The sequence below is a fragment of the Equus quagga genome, chromosome 14 (assembly GCF_021613505.1).
Source record: "Equus quagga isolate Etosha38 chromosome 14, UCLA_HA_Equagga_1.0, whole genome shotgun sequence".
Lineage (NCBI taxonomy): Eukaryota > Metazoa > Chordata > Mammalia > Perissodactyla > Equidae > Equus > Equus quagga.
Window position 1 is genome coordinate 32,923,934 of NC_060280.1, and position 16,387 is coordinate 32,940,320.

At 47.6% G+C, this 16,387-nt stretch overlaps 1 protein-coding gene across 6 annotated transcripts in view; it reads right to left on the bottom strand.

Annotated features, from left to right (window-relative positions):
- The window catches only part of TENM4 (teneurin transmembrane protein 4), a 727,387-nt gene that overhangs the window by 273,277 nt on the left and 437,723 nt on the right, over positions 1 to 16,387 (bottom strand). For 5 of the 6 annotated variants that reach the window (XM_046686180.1, XM_046686184.1, XM_046686179.1 and 2 more), the window contains one exon: positions 9,534 to 9,743. The exons of the other annotated variant lie outside the window; for it this stretch is intronic. In XM_046686180.1, coding sequence (XP_046542136.1) covers positions 9,534 to 9,743 — 210 coding nt within the window. The remainder of the gene's footprint in view (positions 1 to 9,533; positions 9,744 to 16,387) is intronic. 6 annotated transcript variants of the gene reach the window in all.

Genomic DNA, 16,387 nt, shown 5'->3' on the forward strand with positions numbered 1-16,387 from the left:
CTGTTCTTACGTCCATTTTACAGATGGGCCATTGGGGAGAGGGCAGGTCACACGGTGAGAGGGGAGGGAAATTTGGTTCACATCAGGTGGGCATTCCCCCAGCGCCTCTGCTGTGGCCGTTGAAGAGAGGTCTCTGGAAGTGCAAATATCTGTGTTATTGTTGTTAGCCTGTGCAGCAGCTTCCCACAGTTATGGATAGAAATACGAGCTGCTCAGGAGAGAGGGGGTGAAGCATAAACGAATTACCAGTCATTTTCGTCTCCTTTCAACTCTGGGGGGAAGGCCAGCTGAGCAGAAAGAAAAGGATCACAGCGTTTCAAGCAGTACCAAACAACACTCAGCTCCTGGAACCACAGGGAAGGGAGGCAACGCGGCAGCTCCAGCAAGGAAGGCTGAGGCTCTGTGTCAAAGGCCCCATGCTGCGTGTTTAGCTGCCTTGGGCTCACTCTGCACCCCCTCACCCCCCAATTCTCTGGAAATTACACAGGAGGATGAAGGCTCAGGACTCACAGACAGAGCTGTTAATTGTTGCACCTCCTCCAAGCCTGGAGGGGTGCGAGTGTAGGATCTGCCTTCCTTCCAGAGGTATCCGGCCCCAAACTTTCGGGTTCCAGAAGGGGAATAAGGAGACTAACATTCACTGGGCACCTATGATGTAGCAATCACTGTGCTAGAAGCCTTGCCCATATTTTCTCATATACACAATTTTGTGAAGTACTATTAAAACCAATATCTATTTTACAGAACAGGAAACTGAGACCCAGAGAGGTTAAGCAACTTGCCCATGGCTACACAGCACAACAAAGGATCTGTAGGCCTCCGTCACCTGTCTTTCCCTCCCATGGCTCCACATTGTGCCATTTCTCTTTTTCCTCAGGCTTTGGTCCTTTTAGGCCTTTTAAAGCAGAGGGAATGTGTTTTTAATTGTTTAGTCTCAAGCACCTATATAAATAATGGCGGTTCAGAGAGAGAGGGAGGAGGGAAGAAGGGAGGGGGAGAACAGGGAGAAGAGGAAGCCGCATGGTTTTCTGGTCCAAACTGGGAGCCATTAGGCAGTAATGGGGGATCCAGCTGAGCTCAAAGCCCTCAGCTCAGACCTAATGACAGGGACAGAGGGCAGGAGCTATGAGGGGGAGGGTGGGAACAGATGGCTCAGAAAAGACCACACTCAGGAGAGAGAAGAAGGGTGGGTCCTGGGAGCAGCAAGTGATGTCTCTTCTCAAGGTGAGCAGGCCATGGGGTGGCATTAAAAGCCTAGACAGAGTACTTAGAAAAAGCCGTGGAGTGGCGTGTCCTATGGACATGAGTTTAGGAGTCCACACACTGTGGACAGACATTAGATCATACTGAATCACATGAAGGAGAGCTTCCATCTTTCAACCCTTTCGATGATGTTGAGGAACTCTCCGTTTGGTACTAGTGGATTTTTAACACCTGACGCTTGCCGATGTCTGTCTTTAACAAAGAGAAGCGAATCTCTGCTCAGTGTCCTTCAGCAGGCATTATCTGCCTAGAATGTGATAACTGGCTTTTGCTGTATTTATTTTTACAGCTACCTTCTATTTATGGCAAGTGAATTGCAGCGGGAAATATACGATTTCCTTTGAAAATAAATGAATTCACTTAGGTAAAAAAAGTTTGAAAAAGGTGGCAGTTTGAAGGAAAGTGAATAGCCGTGTAGGTGGGCACACCACGCTGTCAGACTCTGACACTGACACACAAATGAATAAGGCTTAGGAAATGTTGATCTCAGCCAGGTCTCTCCCTGCCCAGACTAGAAAGCTGAGGGACCAAAGGACAAGGCTCTTGCAAGGTCACAGGGCAGGTGACAGGCAGAGCTGGCCTCAGAAGCCGGGTCTGCTGCCCCCAAGCGTGCGCCTTCTCAGGAGCAGGTTTCCATGATAACTCTCCAGGCGAGGTTTATAACCGAAGACTGAGCTTACAGGGATGGCAGAGCCTCGCGGGTTGGTTGGATGGACCAACCATGAGCAAATCCAAAACTTGTTCAAAGCTGCACAGCCAAAGGGACAGCCCTGTGCCAGCTGCCTCCCTCTCTCGGCACGCCTCCTCCAGCGTACAGCACAACAGTGCTCACCATAATCCACATTCCTCCAACCTCACAGCACCAGGCTGCGGATGCAAAGAGATGACGGAGGGGAACGCGCTCCGGGAATGCGCGGGCTACGCAAATGTTAGTTATGCTAATCTCCCAAACTCTCCTTGGCCTCCTTCCAGGCGCCTCTTCAACAACCAGGGCCCTGAAGTGTCAGGAGATGCTTTAAGATGTGGTCTGGTGTCCCCAAGGGCTCCATGGAGCCCGCTGCTAACATTCCAATGGGGACACAAACCAGGCTTAGTTTCCAGATGGAAAAAGCCCGGACACATGTCTGATGTGCCTTCCTTGGGGGGTGGTCTAGGAATTCCTAGATCCAATCAAGCCGTATGCCAAAAATGTTATTTTTGTACCTTTTAATGCAACGGTATTTGGGGAAATTAGTGGAAAACGAGCTGCAAAGAGTTGACAACTGTGTCACGTGAGTGACTAATTAGAGGGCCCTGGTTCTCCCAAGATGTTCAGTTACATTAATTCAAAACGTGACCTGTTTATTTTGCAAGGTCAGGAAGAAGCCTTACCTCCTAGAAAGCCAACGTGGCAATTACAGTCACCAGAGTTTGCCTGAGGTCACGTATGAGAAAGGGCTTTGTACACTGTACAAAAACAGAAGTGACCCCATGTGGTTGTCCCCACTGCCCCCTATCAGGGGGGCGTAATCGTCTGCCCCTGGGAGGCAGCCACAGGTGAGGGCTTCTCTGTCGAGGGAGGTACCTGGTAAGGTGGAGTGGGCACTGGAATCTTGACTGTGAACTTGGGAAATCCCTTTATCTCTGTGAGTCTCCGTGGGTATATCACGTATGTGGCTCAGTGCACTGTTCCTAGGGGGATAGTTTTGTGTGTGCATGTTGAGGGGCAGAGGGTGGAAAGGACGAAGATTGAATATGAGCTTTTCTTCCATTTTGATTTTAGCACCTACAGGTGCTCAGCAGGGAAGACCCAGCCTCGGACAAGGCCCACCTCAAGGAACTTGCAGGTGAACGTGGAAACAAGACATGGGAATAATGAGGTACCCAGACTGTTAGGGAGGAGTCGGTGCAGAAGACAGCAGGGAGTCCACATACAGGCTGTCAGGAGAGGTGCCTGAAGAACTCAGAGTTGCCGAGCTCTAGACTTTGGAGAACCAAGCACCTGGCCTCTTTCCTCCTGAATTCCCAGGCCTGTGAGCCAGCCAGCCTGCTGGCGCTGTCCTCCTGGGCTCCCACATCAACAGCATCTGGCCTTTCCCAGTGGTCCCTGTGGGTAAACAACACACGCTTCTCTCGAGCTTCCCCGTCAGGGACTTGCACCTGCACCATGCCTTCTAGTTATCAAGTTACCTAGTTATCTCCACACCCAGGGGCAAGTTACTACACCTTTCTAAGTCCAGGTACCCTCATTTAAAAAAGGGCACAATTCAGGATCACCCTCCATTAGCCACCATTCCAAAACCCCAAACTCTAAGACTGGAAGTGTTATCCAAAGTCTTTTGGCGGCAAAACCTGACCTGAACTGACATGAGGCTCAGAGTCTTGTTTTTTTATCCCACTAGTGTGACTAATCATATGTTTCACTGCAGAAATACTGACACCTTTGATTACTGTGGACCATGCCAGCACTCTAGGAATGCTAGGAAGAATACAATACATGTGCTGTATTTTCTTTCTTAATTCTGAAAATTTCTAAATTCTGAAATGCATCTGACTCCAAGTTTTATTAAGAGATTTTGACCCCATAAATTAGATACCTATTTTGTAGTCTGTTTTCTTAGAATGCCCTTCACCCCTCATCTGTCTGGAAAACATCCACAAACATTTCAAATGTCATCACGAATGAATGAATGAAGAAAGAAATTTTTCTTGCTACTAGGAGTTAGGTATTTAACTTCTCTACATAGCCGGTATAAGAATTTATTTACCAATAAGAGTCTTTTGATGCAAGAGAATTGAGAGGAAAGGTGAACAAAATTGCCTGAAAATATCATATGCTCCATGACCCTTACCCTTGGAACTCGGGAAGCATACAGACTCAAGTCCCTGTAGTTGGCATGTAGAACAATGGAAACAGGTTTTGACCTCATTGGCCACTTCTCCTCAACAGTAGGAAACAGGCACAATTTTGCATTCTGATTTCACAATCTGACTTAAAAGGACCCTGGCAGACTCCTGCAGGGGAATCTGGATAGCTTCTAAATTAAGTTAAAATTTATGTTTTGTTTTGTTTTGTTTTAAGAAAACACTTTTGGAAGGAGCTTGCATACATAGCCGTGTTTCCCATTTAGAAAGAAAAATAAACTCTCCTCTACTGGATTGGAAGTCAAAACAAAATAATCCCAGATGCTTAAGACCCGGAGAAAGTCAATGAAACTGCCAAACAACAGTGATGTTGACCAGTGTGACAAGCCTGAGAAATGTGGAAGGTGAGGCAGGAGAGTCCAGTGCTGGGTGCTGGGGGGGAAAAAAAAAGCCATGGACGGCCAGCATCCAGGGCTTGGCTCTCAAGAAGCAGCACTAAAATTTAGGGTCTAAGTCATCTGGTCTGATCCTTATTTGAAACCCCCACGGGACTCACAGAAACACCATGAAAGATTCTACTCTATGGTATCAGATTTGGGGTTCAAATCTGGCTCCATCACTTAGAAGCTGCGTGATTTAAGGAAGCTACTTAATCTCTATTACCCCAATGAGACTAGAAACGGTGATGTTACAGGGTAGATGCGAAGATTCAAGGAGAGTCAATGAGACAAAGCGCTTCACACACAACAGGTGCTTCATAAAAGTTTGTGAGGTGAATAACAGGAATCCGACAACTCGGAATCCTTAAAAAGTCAGCTTTCCTTTGGGGCAATTCCTCTTCTTCAGCCTCCTACTAAGGATAAGACATAGACACAAAAGGATCTGATACTGGAAACAAAACAAATCCAATCGAAAAAGAAAAAACAAAGAAAATAGGAGCTCTGGAGCTTGGGTGTGGGTTTGGGTTTGGCTTGGATGTGAATCTTTGCCATGCCCCTTAAGAGGAGCTTTGGGCTGGACACTAGCCCTTGCTGGGCCTCAGTTATCTGAGCCGAGAAACAGAGAGAAAAGGAAGCTCAAATAAGATAATGCTTGTAAAGAAAAGACACCTACAGAAGGTGCTCATTACATACAAATTCTCCCACTCACCCCTACCTCACCTGGGCTTTAAGAAACTGACAGCCTTCTCTGAGCTATTTATTCCCTGACTCACTTAAATATTAACCCCCAAGTTTTTAAAGCTCCTTTCCTTTAGAATTCAGATTAGAACAATTCACGGAACATTTAATATTTATTCTGAAAAGTTTCCACGGGGTAGGGACAAAGACCTACTTAATCCTAATCACTTCCTTAGCGGTTCAGCTGTGACTAGGTGATATTTTAGTGAAATTTTTCTTTATGTATATCAGTGATTTCTGACGGTTATCCGCGGGAACGGATTAGGATTTTGATGACAGAAAGAGCTCCTTCCCCGTTTTCTTTTCCGCAGGGACGATGAGCTTGTCTGTAACGCCCCATGTGTTCTCCTTGCACTTTACATGGGGATTTTAGCAGGGCGGTTCTGGGGCGTCACGGTCCTGGGATGGCAGGCTTGGGCTGGAGTTGACACAGCTGTGGGCAGAGGGTCTCCTGGGGAGTCACTAGCGAGCCAAGCGGAGCTCCCGGGAAGGCCGGCTCCCAGCGGGTCAGCTCGTGCCTGCAGGGTGCTGAGTCAGCTCCCACCAGAGGAAACTGCTTCATTTTCACCCCTTAGGAGCCCGAGGGGCTGCCTTTGTCATTGAAAGGACGGCCTGATTAAGTCTCAGGGGAAGCTGGCCTCTCAAGGAGCCAGAGCAATTGATCCGGTTAGGGTGGTCTCTAAAGCCTTAAATTGACTGAAGAGAAAGAGGGTGTGGAGATGGGGAATGGAGATAGGGAAGTTTATCACCGTTACCATTTTTTTCCTGACTTACCTTATTGAGGTCACACTGATTTATAACATCATGTAAATTTCAGGGTTACATCATTACATTTCGGCTTCTACATAGACTGCATGGTGTTCACCACCAAAAGTCTAGTTTCTGTCCATCACCATACAGATGTCCCCCTCTACCCCTTTCACCCTCCCCCACCCCTTCCTCTCCAGTAACCACTAATCTGTTCTCCACATCTAGTGTTTGTTTGTTTATCTTCCACATGAATGACTTCAGACAGTATTTGTCTTTCTCCATCTGACTTATTTCGCTTAGCATAACACCCTCAAAGCTCATCCAGGAAAGTCCACAGCAACCTCGGATGGGTTTCCCCATTTCACATATGGAGCAACTGATGATCTGAGAGGTTAGGTACTTTGCCCAGGGTTGCATATCTGGGGCGCCCTTTCAGAAGGTTTGACTCTACGGCTCCTGTTCTCTCGGCTGCACTGTGGTGCTTACACAGTTTGTATTGCTTGCTCATTCACTCATTAAATTAACACTACAGAAAAAGCATCTGTAAGGCCAGGCACCAACTTGTTGGAAGTGGTTGTCCCTGGGAGGAAGGATTACCCGAGGACTTCACGGTTTACCTCACTGTATTGTCTGAATGTTAACAAGCATGGTTACTCTGATAATTGACGAAAACAATAAAGACAGTCCCATTCAAAGAATTTCACATTTTTTTTTCCTTATGAAAGAAAAAAATCAAACTAAACCTACAAACAATGATTGGGCCCACTGCATAGCAGGGCTCACGCATCCTTCACTCGCTAGTGCTGGGTCCATCCTAGTACCAGCAGGTCCTTCGGCTCCCAGAAGACCCCTCAGTTTGGGGTTTCAGGGGACAGGAAAGTAGCAGGCAGGGTCCAGCTGTGGAGTGAGACTCACTGGCTCTCTCACGACCCACCAACCCCAGAGCGGCAGACCACTAAGGACCCAGACACTCCCTTCAGGTATGGGACACATTTATTACGAACCTTTAGAGTGACACACTCAGAGCAAGGCCCCAGGGAAGGAATTCGAGTCGTCTCCAGGTCCCCTGGGGAGCAGGAGCACAGAGGAGCATAACCCAGCAGACAGCTGCAGGCCACAGTGCCCCCCTTCCCGGCACATCACTAACACAGTGATGCCATCCACTTGCTGCAGAACTTGCAACAAAGGGATTGCTCTTGTTCAGTTAATTAGCAAAGCGAGAGATCAAGGACTTTAATCTCCTGCCTTCTCTTTTACCTGCAAGGCTTATTTACTCAGAAACAAACAAAGAATATCACCATATATATGTGTATGTATATATATATATATATGTATATATATATACACATATTTTTTTTTCCCAAGCAGGCTTAAGAAGGCTAACGACTGGCACACCTTTGTGAGCACCACATGACACTGATAAAATCCAAGTACCTTAGAGATTGCTCCAGTGAGCCACAGAGCTGGACCCGGAACCCAGGTCTCCTCCTGCTCAGTCCAGCGTTCCTGGCTCTGTGTACGGTTTGAAACATGAGCAGCTAAAAGGTATAGAGGAGCAGGGACACTAAACCACCAAAAAGACACTTCCCTCTGGAGCACAGAAGGAAAGGCCCTGGAGGATGGTTTGGTTTTTAGTCACAGAGAATGCAGGGCCTAAGATCCTGTCAGAAGCGAACCATTAGGCCCCAAACTGCCTTTCTGATTTTCAAAGAGAGCAGTGGCTGGGAGAGGTCCTGGCTAGGGAAGGGCGGGGGGAGGGCAGGAAATAAACCTTCCTTCTTTGTCACTGGGGGGGTGACAACTCTCCTCAGGCGACATCTACCATGTGGCCTTCCACACCCTTCCCAGGTTTATGCCTATTTACTGGCCAGGTTCCGAGGCATAAAAGAGCTGGGGGCAGCATCCCCATCACCCTACCTCAGGTCCTTTGTCCGTGTTTTCCCTCTGCCCAGAATGTCCTTGGTTATTAGTGCCCTTGGTTATCTCTGCCTGGCACCCCCTACTTAATCCTTCAGATCCAGCGCCTCCTCCAGGAAGCACTGCCCGATTCCCTCAGGTGAGCGGAGGTCCCCCTCCTCAGTCACCCACGCACCTCCCGTATCACCTGGGGCTATAATGATCTACTCCAACAGAAAAGGAGTCTGACTGTTTTGGGCATTACTAGGTGCCAGGTAGTGTGCTGGGCGCTTTCACATAAGGGTCTCTCAATCCTCTGGAGGGAGGGGGCAGTGACGGGGTGTGACTAACATTTACTAAACTCCTCTATCCCAGGCACTGGGACGAGCCCTCATCCTCATGGAGGGTACTCGATGGCCCCCATTACTTTTGCTTGAGGAGACAAGCTTGCAGAGGCAGTGTGACTTGTCCCACAAACTCCCACAGCCATAAAGCTTATATTTAACACAAAGATGCCCATGGACCCTGCCTTATGTCTTTGAATCCCTGCCTCCTTCTGGAATTTAGTGCCGTACAGGCACTTATAAAATAAATGTGTGCAAAAGCAACACACAACCTGCAGTGTTATTTGTGGGGAAAGTCTTCTTTTTCCTCCTTTTCTTCGAGAATCAGGAAATCCTGGGGCCATTAGGAAGATTCCAGGTTACCTCAAGTATATCATTCCCCCTTTTGGAGGCCTGAATCCCCTCTAGGGCATCCTTGCAAAGAAATGGACTGGCCTCTGCTGGACACAGAGAGGGCAAGCACCTTTGCCCATGTTACACAGCCCCTGATCAGGGGCTAAAACCTGGATCTGCTGGCTCCTGGTCAGCCTGGGGCTCTTCCACCATACCCCCAACACCTCCTCTCCTTACAGAAGTCAGTGCAGAGCTGAGAAGAAATGTGTTTATTATGGGCAGATCCAGGCTTAGGTTCAGTGTCTGTCTCTGCAGCCAGCAGCCAGCTTCAAGGCCCTCTGTCTCAGGGCAGTGTGAAAGTCAAGAACTTTCAAAGCCAGAGCTGGGCTCCAGGTAGTATGTTTTCTCTCAGTTTTCTCATGGTTAATGGGGACATAATAATACCAGTCCCTGAGGCAGGGCTGTGAGGAGGGTTCAATAAAACGACAAGTGGCAGTGGCTGGGACAGTCCCTGGCACATAGTAGGTAGCCAATCGGTGCACTTTCTGTTTTAACCTTTTCTGTGTCGATCTTTGTCTCTGTATCTTTGCCTGTCTCAGTCTCTATCTGATGTTTCTGTCTCCTTGCGCCTGTGCATCTCTGTCCGTGCAGCACTGTCTGTAAGACGGACGTCTGTCACCGGGCTGGGGACAGCGGCTCCCAAACCCCCCCACCCCCGCCCCCCGCACACCCCAGCGGTGCAGCTGGGCAGGAGCTAGGCTGCCCGAGCCGCGGAGCCGCGCCAGGCCCCCGACAACCCCGAGTCCCCCATGCACCGGGCCCCTCCGCCCCTGCAAGCGGCCCAAGCAGGCATATTAATCATTATCGCCAACGAGAGAGAAAAAAAAAAAAAACCCACAGAAGTTAGGAAGAGAGAAGGACTTACCGTTTGCAGCGACCCCCAGGCTGGCGGAGCCACTTTTAACTAAGAATGAATTAGGGACAAACTCTTCCTCAGAGTCTGAGTCCTGGGTTGGCTGGGCCACACCGTTGCCTAGCAACCGCCTCTGGCTCTCATTGGGCGGAGGGGAGGGGGGCGGGGAGGGGGACTGCTCAATAGGGGTTGATGAAGCGGATGAACAATGCAAGGGAGCACCTGCGAACCACAAAGACAAACACAGACAGAAAAAAAAATAATGAAAATTGGTTTTGAGGCACACGGGGAGGGGGAGGGAGCAAAATAAAACACGCATCAACGGCGGGATGGGGGCTTTCAACACTGGGCGATCTACTGCACACGTGGCCCCCGGGACCGGGCTGCTGCCTCCGTAAAGAAAGTTGGCGCAAACGCCTTCTGAAGAGCTGGGGCCTCGGCCTCTGTGCAGGAGTCTGCACGGCTTGAAAGGGGGCATCTCCGAAACAAATGAGAAGCCCTTCCTGCTTTGCCTGTTCTCTGGGAGAGGCCTGAAAGCCTGGGGTCTAGTCCTGACCCTGCTGTGTTATCTATCACAGGCCTGCCCAGCTCTGAGCCTCAGTGGCCTCACTGGTAAAATGAGCAGCTGCCTTGGGTGATCGCTGAGCCCCTGCAAGCTGGCCATTCTGTGATGTCACCGAAGTGAAATGATGTTCTTATTAGTGAGATTTTAATCCGACATGCCTGGAACAGGCTCTCAGCCTCATAAAAGGTAGAGAGGGCTGGAGAGAATGATCCGGGGGCCCCCTCCACCGCTGGCATTCTAGGATTCCAACACACTAATGTTTTACTTTTCTAAGAATCTAACATTTTAAAATTCTTAAATCCTGGCATTCCCTGCAAACACCTTGAGAGCAAGAACTTTAGCAGTCTTTTTCACTTCTGTCTCCCCAGAAACTACCATAGTGCCTGGCACATAGCAGACACTAAATAAATATTTGCTGATGAGACGAATTCCAGGGGTCTAACATACTAAGATCCTTAAAGTCTAATATCAAAAAATCCTATAATTTTAGGACACGAGCATTCTGTAAATTCCAAGATGCATGAAGTCAGTATGTTTGACTCCAAGTTCCTAACGCGTCACGGCCCTCCGATTCTAAAATCCCAGCTTTCTATAGGTCTGTGAGCACACTCCCAGCTCTTCAGAAGGAGAAGATGATGGCCCGGGACAAGACCTCTGAGATCAATCTGCAGTCCTATCTGTGGCAGGCCTTTAGACATGTGCAGTACATCGTCTACAAGAGAGGGAACATAAGCACAGACATATAAAGTATACAGTACAAGGCAATGCATCCACTCCACAGCGAGGGCTGCCCCTTTTCTCCCCCCTGGACTGATAGAAGGTTTAAAACACAATCAGATCCATCCAGCTTTGCAAAGGGACTGAGCCTTAGGAAACAGTACAGCGCAGGCATGCCATCATAAGATTCGGGAGGGCTCTGCAGAGGAGGTGGCACAGAGAGCTGCTGGTTATTGGAAGAATCCCCAGCTTTTTGTGGTCTGTCTACCAAGAGAAGCTCACTCAGTTCATAGTCACCAAATCCTGCAGGATTTTGCAGGTTCCATGACTTTATGACAACCCCCGAGCCTAACCACATGTGACAGCATTTTACAGAGCTGCTGTGTATGCCATTTGGCTGGTTCATGTTAGAAATTCAGTAAGTGCAGTTGAGGCTGTAGGAATCAATGACCAAAGTACCATCTGGGGTGGCTTCTCCAACTGTGTTTTGGTTTACCTAAAAATCTGGGCTATGAGTCACTTTAAAATCATCCAAACCAGTGTTTCCGATTCACCTTTCGAGAACCTTCCCTGACACCATTTACCAGCCAGCACTACAGGGTGATCACTTCCTTTCTCTGAAGTCACCTTGTCTTTAGTTCAGATATCATGTTTGCGCTGCTGTATTTGCAGTCATCTGTATCTGTCCCTCACATAGAAGTATGTGGTGCATTCTTGGGGTAAGCGCGTTCTGGGGTGGGCTTTGGAGTTCAATAGAATTGGGGTTTGCATCACGATTGACTGATCTTGGGAAAATTACATCTAATTCCTCCTTTGTAAGTTGGGCATCCTCCCAACCACCCTCCCCCCCCCTTAGATAATTGTTGTGAAGACTAAAGAGACTCTGCAAGCACACAGTATGCAAGAGCAAAGTAGGAGCTCAGGGTCAGTGCTCACCAAATGTTTACTAAATTGAATGAAACCACCCCACGAAGAACCCCATTCATGATTCCCCTTCCCCTGCGGTTGGTCCCAGTTTTGGAAAGATTTTGTCTGCCAGGCTGCATTTATTAAGCAAATATACGTTGATTTCCTCGTCTTTTATTAACCAAAGACATCTTATAATCTCTAATCAGAGCTTCTGATGGGCTTCAGATAACCAGCACCACACCACGCTGAGCTGTTAGAATTTCAGACGAAAGTTAGGAAACACGATATGTTGTTCCAGGGTGCTTGTTACAGCCTCTTCCTGAGTAAATCTGTCAAGCTTTATGAAATAAATAGTTCCAGAACTAAGTAAATTGTTCCATCACAAACTTCAGAGACCCTAGGCCGAGAATAGCACGATATCTTACCAGGCTTCACGCCCGTTTCTCCTCCCTTCCATCTGATCGTGGGCCTGTCCTCAGGCCTCCGGGATTGCACTGAATATTCATAACCTAAAATTCAAAGCACCTAAGAAGGCGCCAGGCCCTTAGTAGGTGCACAATAACTCATGAGGTTTCTGTGAAGTACAGATATTACTGGAAACATGTTAATTCCCTCCCTTTTATTCATCAGCAGCTTTTAATTTCAGTGGTCCCATAGGAGGGTGTGCAGAACCATCTCCTGCGGTGCAAAAAAATATTTATTTTTTTATCTTACCCTTTTTGAATTTCTATTTTGTATGTGTTTTATAAGGTATCTAATACATTAGTGCTTGAACTACATGTAATGAAATGCATTGTGGTACCAGTCCGGCATCTACAGAAACAGGGTAGGGCTGGATCAAGAATATGAGCTCTGGAGCTGGACCACCTACATTTAAACTCTAGTTCCGCTATTTGCTAGCTCAGTGACCTTGGCAAGTTACTTCATGCCTTGTGCCTCAATTTTCTCATCTATATAATGGAGATAAAAAATAAAAAAGAACACCTACTTCACAGAGTTGATCTGAGGATTAAAGGAGTTAAAACGAGTAACATGTCGAGAATAGAGAGGCAGCCAGTAAACACCTAAAACTGTGAGATGTCGCTCTGTATAAACATGTATGTATAAAGTGAGGGGCACGAACTTCATCTTTTTTATAAGAGCAGCACATGATCACAAAAGTGTGGCGAACACTGTTTCATTCCACAAACATTTGTTAAATGGCCACTGGTTAGGCTAGAAGGTGAGCGGGGTACAAACTGTGAGAAACGAAACCCCAAAGGAGCTGGTGGGGTTGGGGAGAGAGTCACGTGGGGCTCTAAGCAAGGCAGAGGTGGCACCTGTCAGAATAGAAGATGGCTCAGTGCAATGGGAGGGTGGGGAAGGGCAGTCATTTCAACTGGAGGAACCGAGAAAGTCTTGCTGGAGCCACAGAGGATTCCAGTGGGAAGAGATGAAGAGATGGGCACGTGAGCATCTGTGGCAGAGGGAGGAATACTCCAGCCCAAGGCCCTCAGCCTTCACCTGGTCTCAAGCAACCTGCCTACACGCCTTTACCTCTTAAGTCTTGTGTATTACCATTAACTTCTCACCACATCAGCCGAAACTTGCTGAGATACGCTCACCTGCTCACATTTCCACAAACCCACGGCTCTCTCTTTTGCCAAGTTGCACAATTTCATGGTACCGTTTGCACTGAATCTATCTGAGTGGCACCCCCTGGAGCACAACTATAAAGTTTTGCCTCTGAGCTTTTTTGCACGTGCTGTTCCTTCTCCCTGAGCATTTCCTTCCCTCTTTTCTTTTCCTCATCACTACCACCCTGTGTGTCCCACTAGCTCTCACTCAGCTGTAGGGCTCACCCTCGTGATCACCTCCCCCAGGAAGGCTTCCCTGATGCCTCAAGCCTGGGTTTGGCACCTTCTGGAAGCTCCCACAGCTCCCGTACTTTCCCTGTTGCCACACTTTCACACTGCAACATTTACTTGTCCAAGTCTGCCCACTAGCCTGCCTGCCTTCTCCATTACCGTATTCCCCAGGGTCTAGTACACAGAAAGCACTGGTAAATACTTGCTAAATGAAGAAAGGACGGAAGGAAGGCAACAGGGAAGGAGAGAATACCTTGATTATGGCACAAAACATCGATGTAAAGAGAGCGGTGAGATATGAATCTCTGAACAGTAGTTTTAGGCCTTGAACACTAGGAAACAGAAATCAGACCTTAACTGGGGAGTCGTAGAAGTTTTTAAGGCAGGAAGGTAACAAGACCCGAGTTTTGTTTTAGAAGGATCTGCTCTCTAAACTTAAGGCATCTGCTTAGCCACCCAGATCTCCTTTCTAATTGGCTCCGCTCAGCCAGGATGCTGAAAGTCCACAGGACCTGGGCTTGCCTAGCTGTATGCTCATGGAGGCAAATCAGGATGCCTGAGGCCATGGGACTATGGAACTGGGGTTTAGGGTGCCTTCCCATGTATCCTGATCATCAGCTGAAGAGAAGCTGGTACTGGGGAATTTCCCACTGGTCCACGGTAAAATGAGATGGGATGATTGGAATGAACTTCCCTATACCTCACTCCAACAACCAAGGAGGCCAGGAAAAGGTGGAGGGGAGCCACCCAAATTTCTTGAGAGGAGGTCTCTGGGAGCCTAGCTCTAGCTTATAGTAGACAGGGATGGAGAAAGACAGCAACAAAGTGAGAGAGTGAAGACACCCATATGCTTGTGGTGGGGGTCGGGTGGGAAAGGAACAAACATTTGCAGAGCTCCTCCTGGAGGCCAGGAACTGGGCCAGGTGTTTTACAAGATCATTCCTCACAATAACCCCGTGGGTAGGAAAATTCATCCCATTTTCAAGGTCAAGAAACGGGGGCTTACAGAAGTAAAGTAATTTATCTGTAGTCACAGGACCTGGGTGAGAATCCATCAAAGCAATGCTGTTTCCAATGAGTGGTGTGAATTAGATTTATCAGCCCTGGTGTGGAGTAGGGAAGGGAGATTCCTGTCCATCAACCGAAACACATCTAAGGTGAAAAGACTAGAGGCTTCCTGTTGTGTAAACCAGGGATCAAAACCCAGGTTCACACTGGCTACATGACCTTGGGTGAGTCACTTCACTTCTCTTGGTCTCAGGTTTCTCCTTTGAAAAATGGGGTTCTAATACTCACTTCAAAGAGTTGTTGAGGGGATTGGCATCATACCTGTAAGGAGCCCAGGAGTCTCATGGTGAGGGCTCAACCAATACTGGTTCCCTCTGCCATTCCCCAGCTCTAGGTCTTTCAAAGTAAAAACAGCATAGTTGTGGGGAATAAACAATGACAGACAATGACCATGACATCTTTATCAATATGTATTGCTTGTCAATGTCCTAGAAAGAGGAAAAATGTTAGGGAGGCAGCCATGATATATGGAAAGAACATACGACAAGAGGATCCTGAGATCTGCAGACGGAACAATTTCAGTTAGTAACACCTTTGTGTGAACTGATGGTAGCTTTCCTTTGCATTTGAAATCTAACCGATTACTAGGGCAAGCTAGTTCTCAAGGAAGAAGCTTCTAGCATTCTGGATTCTGACAGTGTCTTTGGAATATGCCGTGAGACTAAAGTGTGAAGGGCTAGCTGATGGAAAAGTTTATTACTCTGCCGAAGAGAGAAGACCATTAACAAAATGCTCTTTTGACACTTTCCTCAGTGGTTCTGAGAAGTCCATCTAAGCGAACCAACGGAATCTTATTGCTCTATATTAAACCCCATCTAGGCTAAATCTCGGCCGGCTTACACAATGGGGAAGTGTGAGTCTCGTCTGTAAACCCAGAGCACTAGCTGTGTGTGGCAGGGAGGGCACCTGCTATCCAGGCAGTTCTCAGGATGCTTGGAAGAAGCGCCTAATAACCTTTTAACTGGCAGCCCTGCATTTCAGAAGTCTGTATGTAAATCGCTTAGCATTGTGCCCAGTACACAGCAATTGCCCAATAAATGATACTTAGAAAAAACCAAAACTAAATCCTGAGACCTACAAAGGTACCTCAACTCAATGGAACCCTGAGCTGATGGATTCATCCTTCCAGTGAAGGCTGGCTGTATTTCATCTCCTCAGTCTCCTTTCTAGAAATACCTGTAGCCCCTCCACTTAAAACCAAATGCATTCCTTCTCTTCTCATCTGCCAACCTTGCACCTATTTCTTCTTAACAAGACAGCTGGTTGCATCATTGAATCAGTAAAATCGTACTTAGTTCCGAGCAGAGGATGGGGCGGTGAGGAAAACTGGGATCTCCTCTGATATGAAGGCTTGGGTCTTCTGGAAGACCAGGAACTCCATTGGAGTGGTAGCATGTCCTGCTTTTGACTCCAATGAGCGATGTTCGTGTCTACTATGTAAACAGCCTAGCTCGCCCAGCAAGAACCACAGACTGCTCATATCTGTGTCCTGGCCTGGCTCAGAGTCTCAGCTTAGAAAAGGTTTGCAAAACTGCCTCCGACAGTCATATGAAATGGATGGAAATCCACCACTGCAAAGCACTTTAAAGTGCTAGACATCTGAAGCTAGGGAGCTAGAGGGACCATACATCCTGGTTTGTCAGTGACAGCCCCAATTTACATCCATTACCTTGCATTAATAATAATTAACTAATTATTATTAATAAGTAATAATAGAGCATTATTATTACTCTAAAAATGTCCTGATTTGGACAATTAAT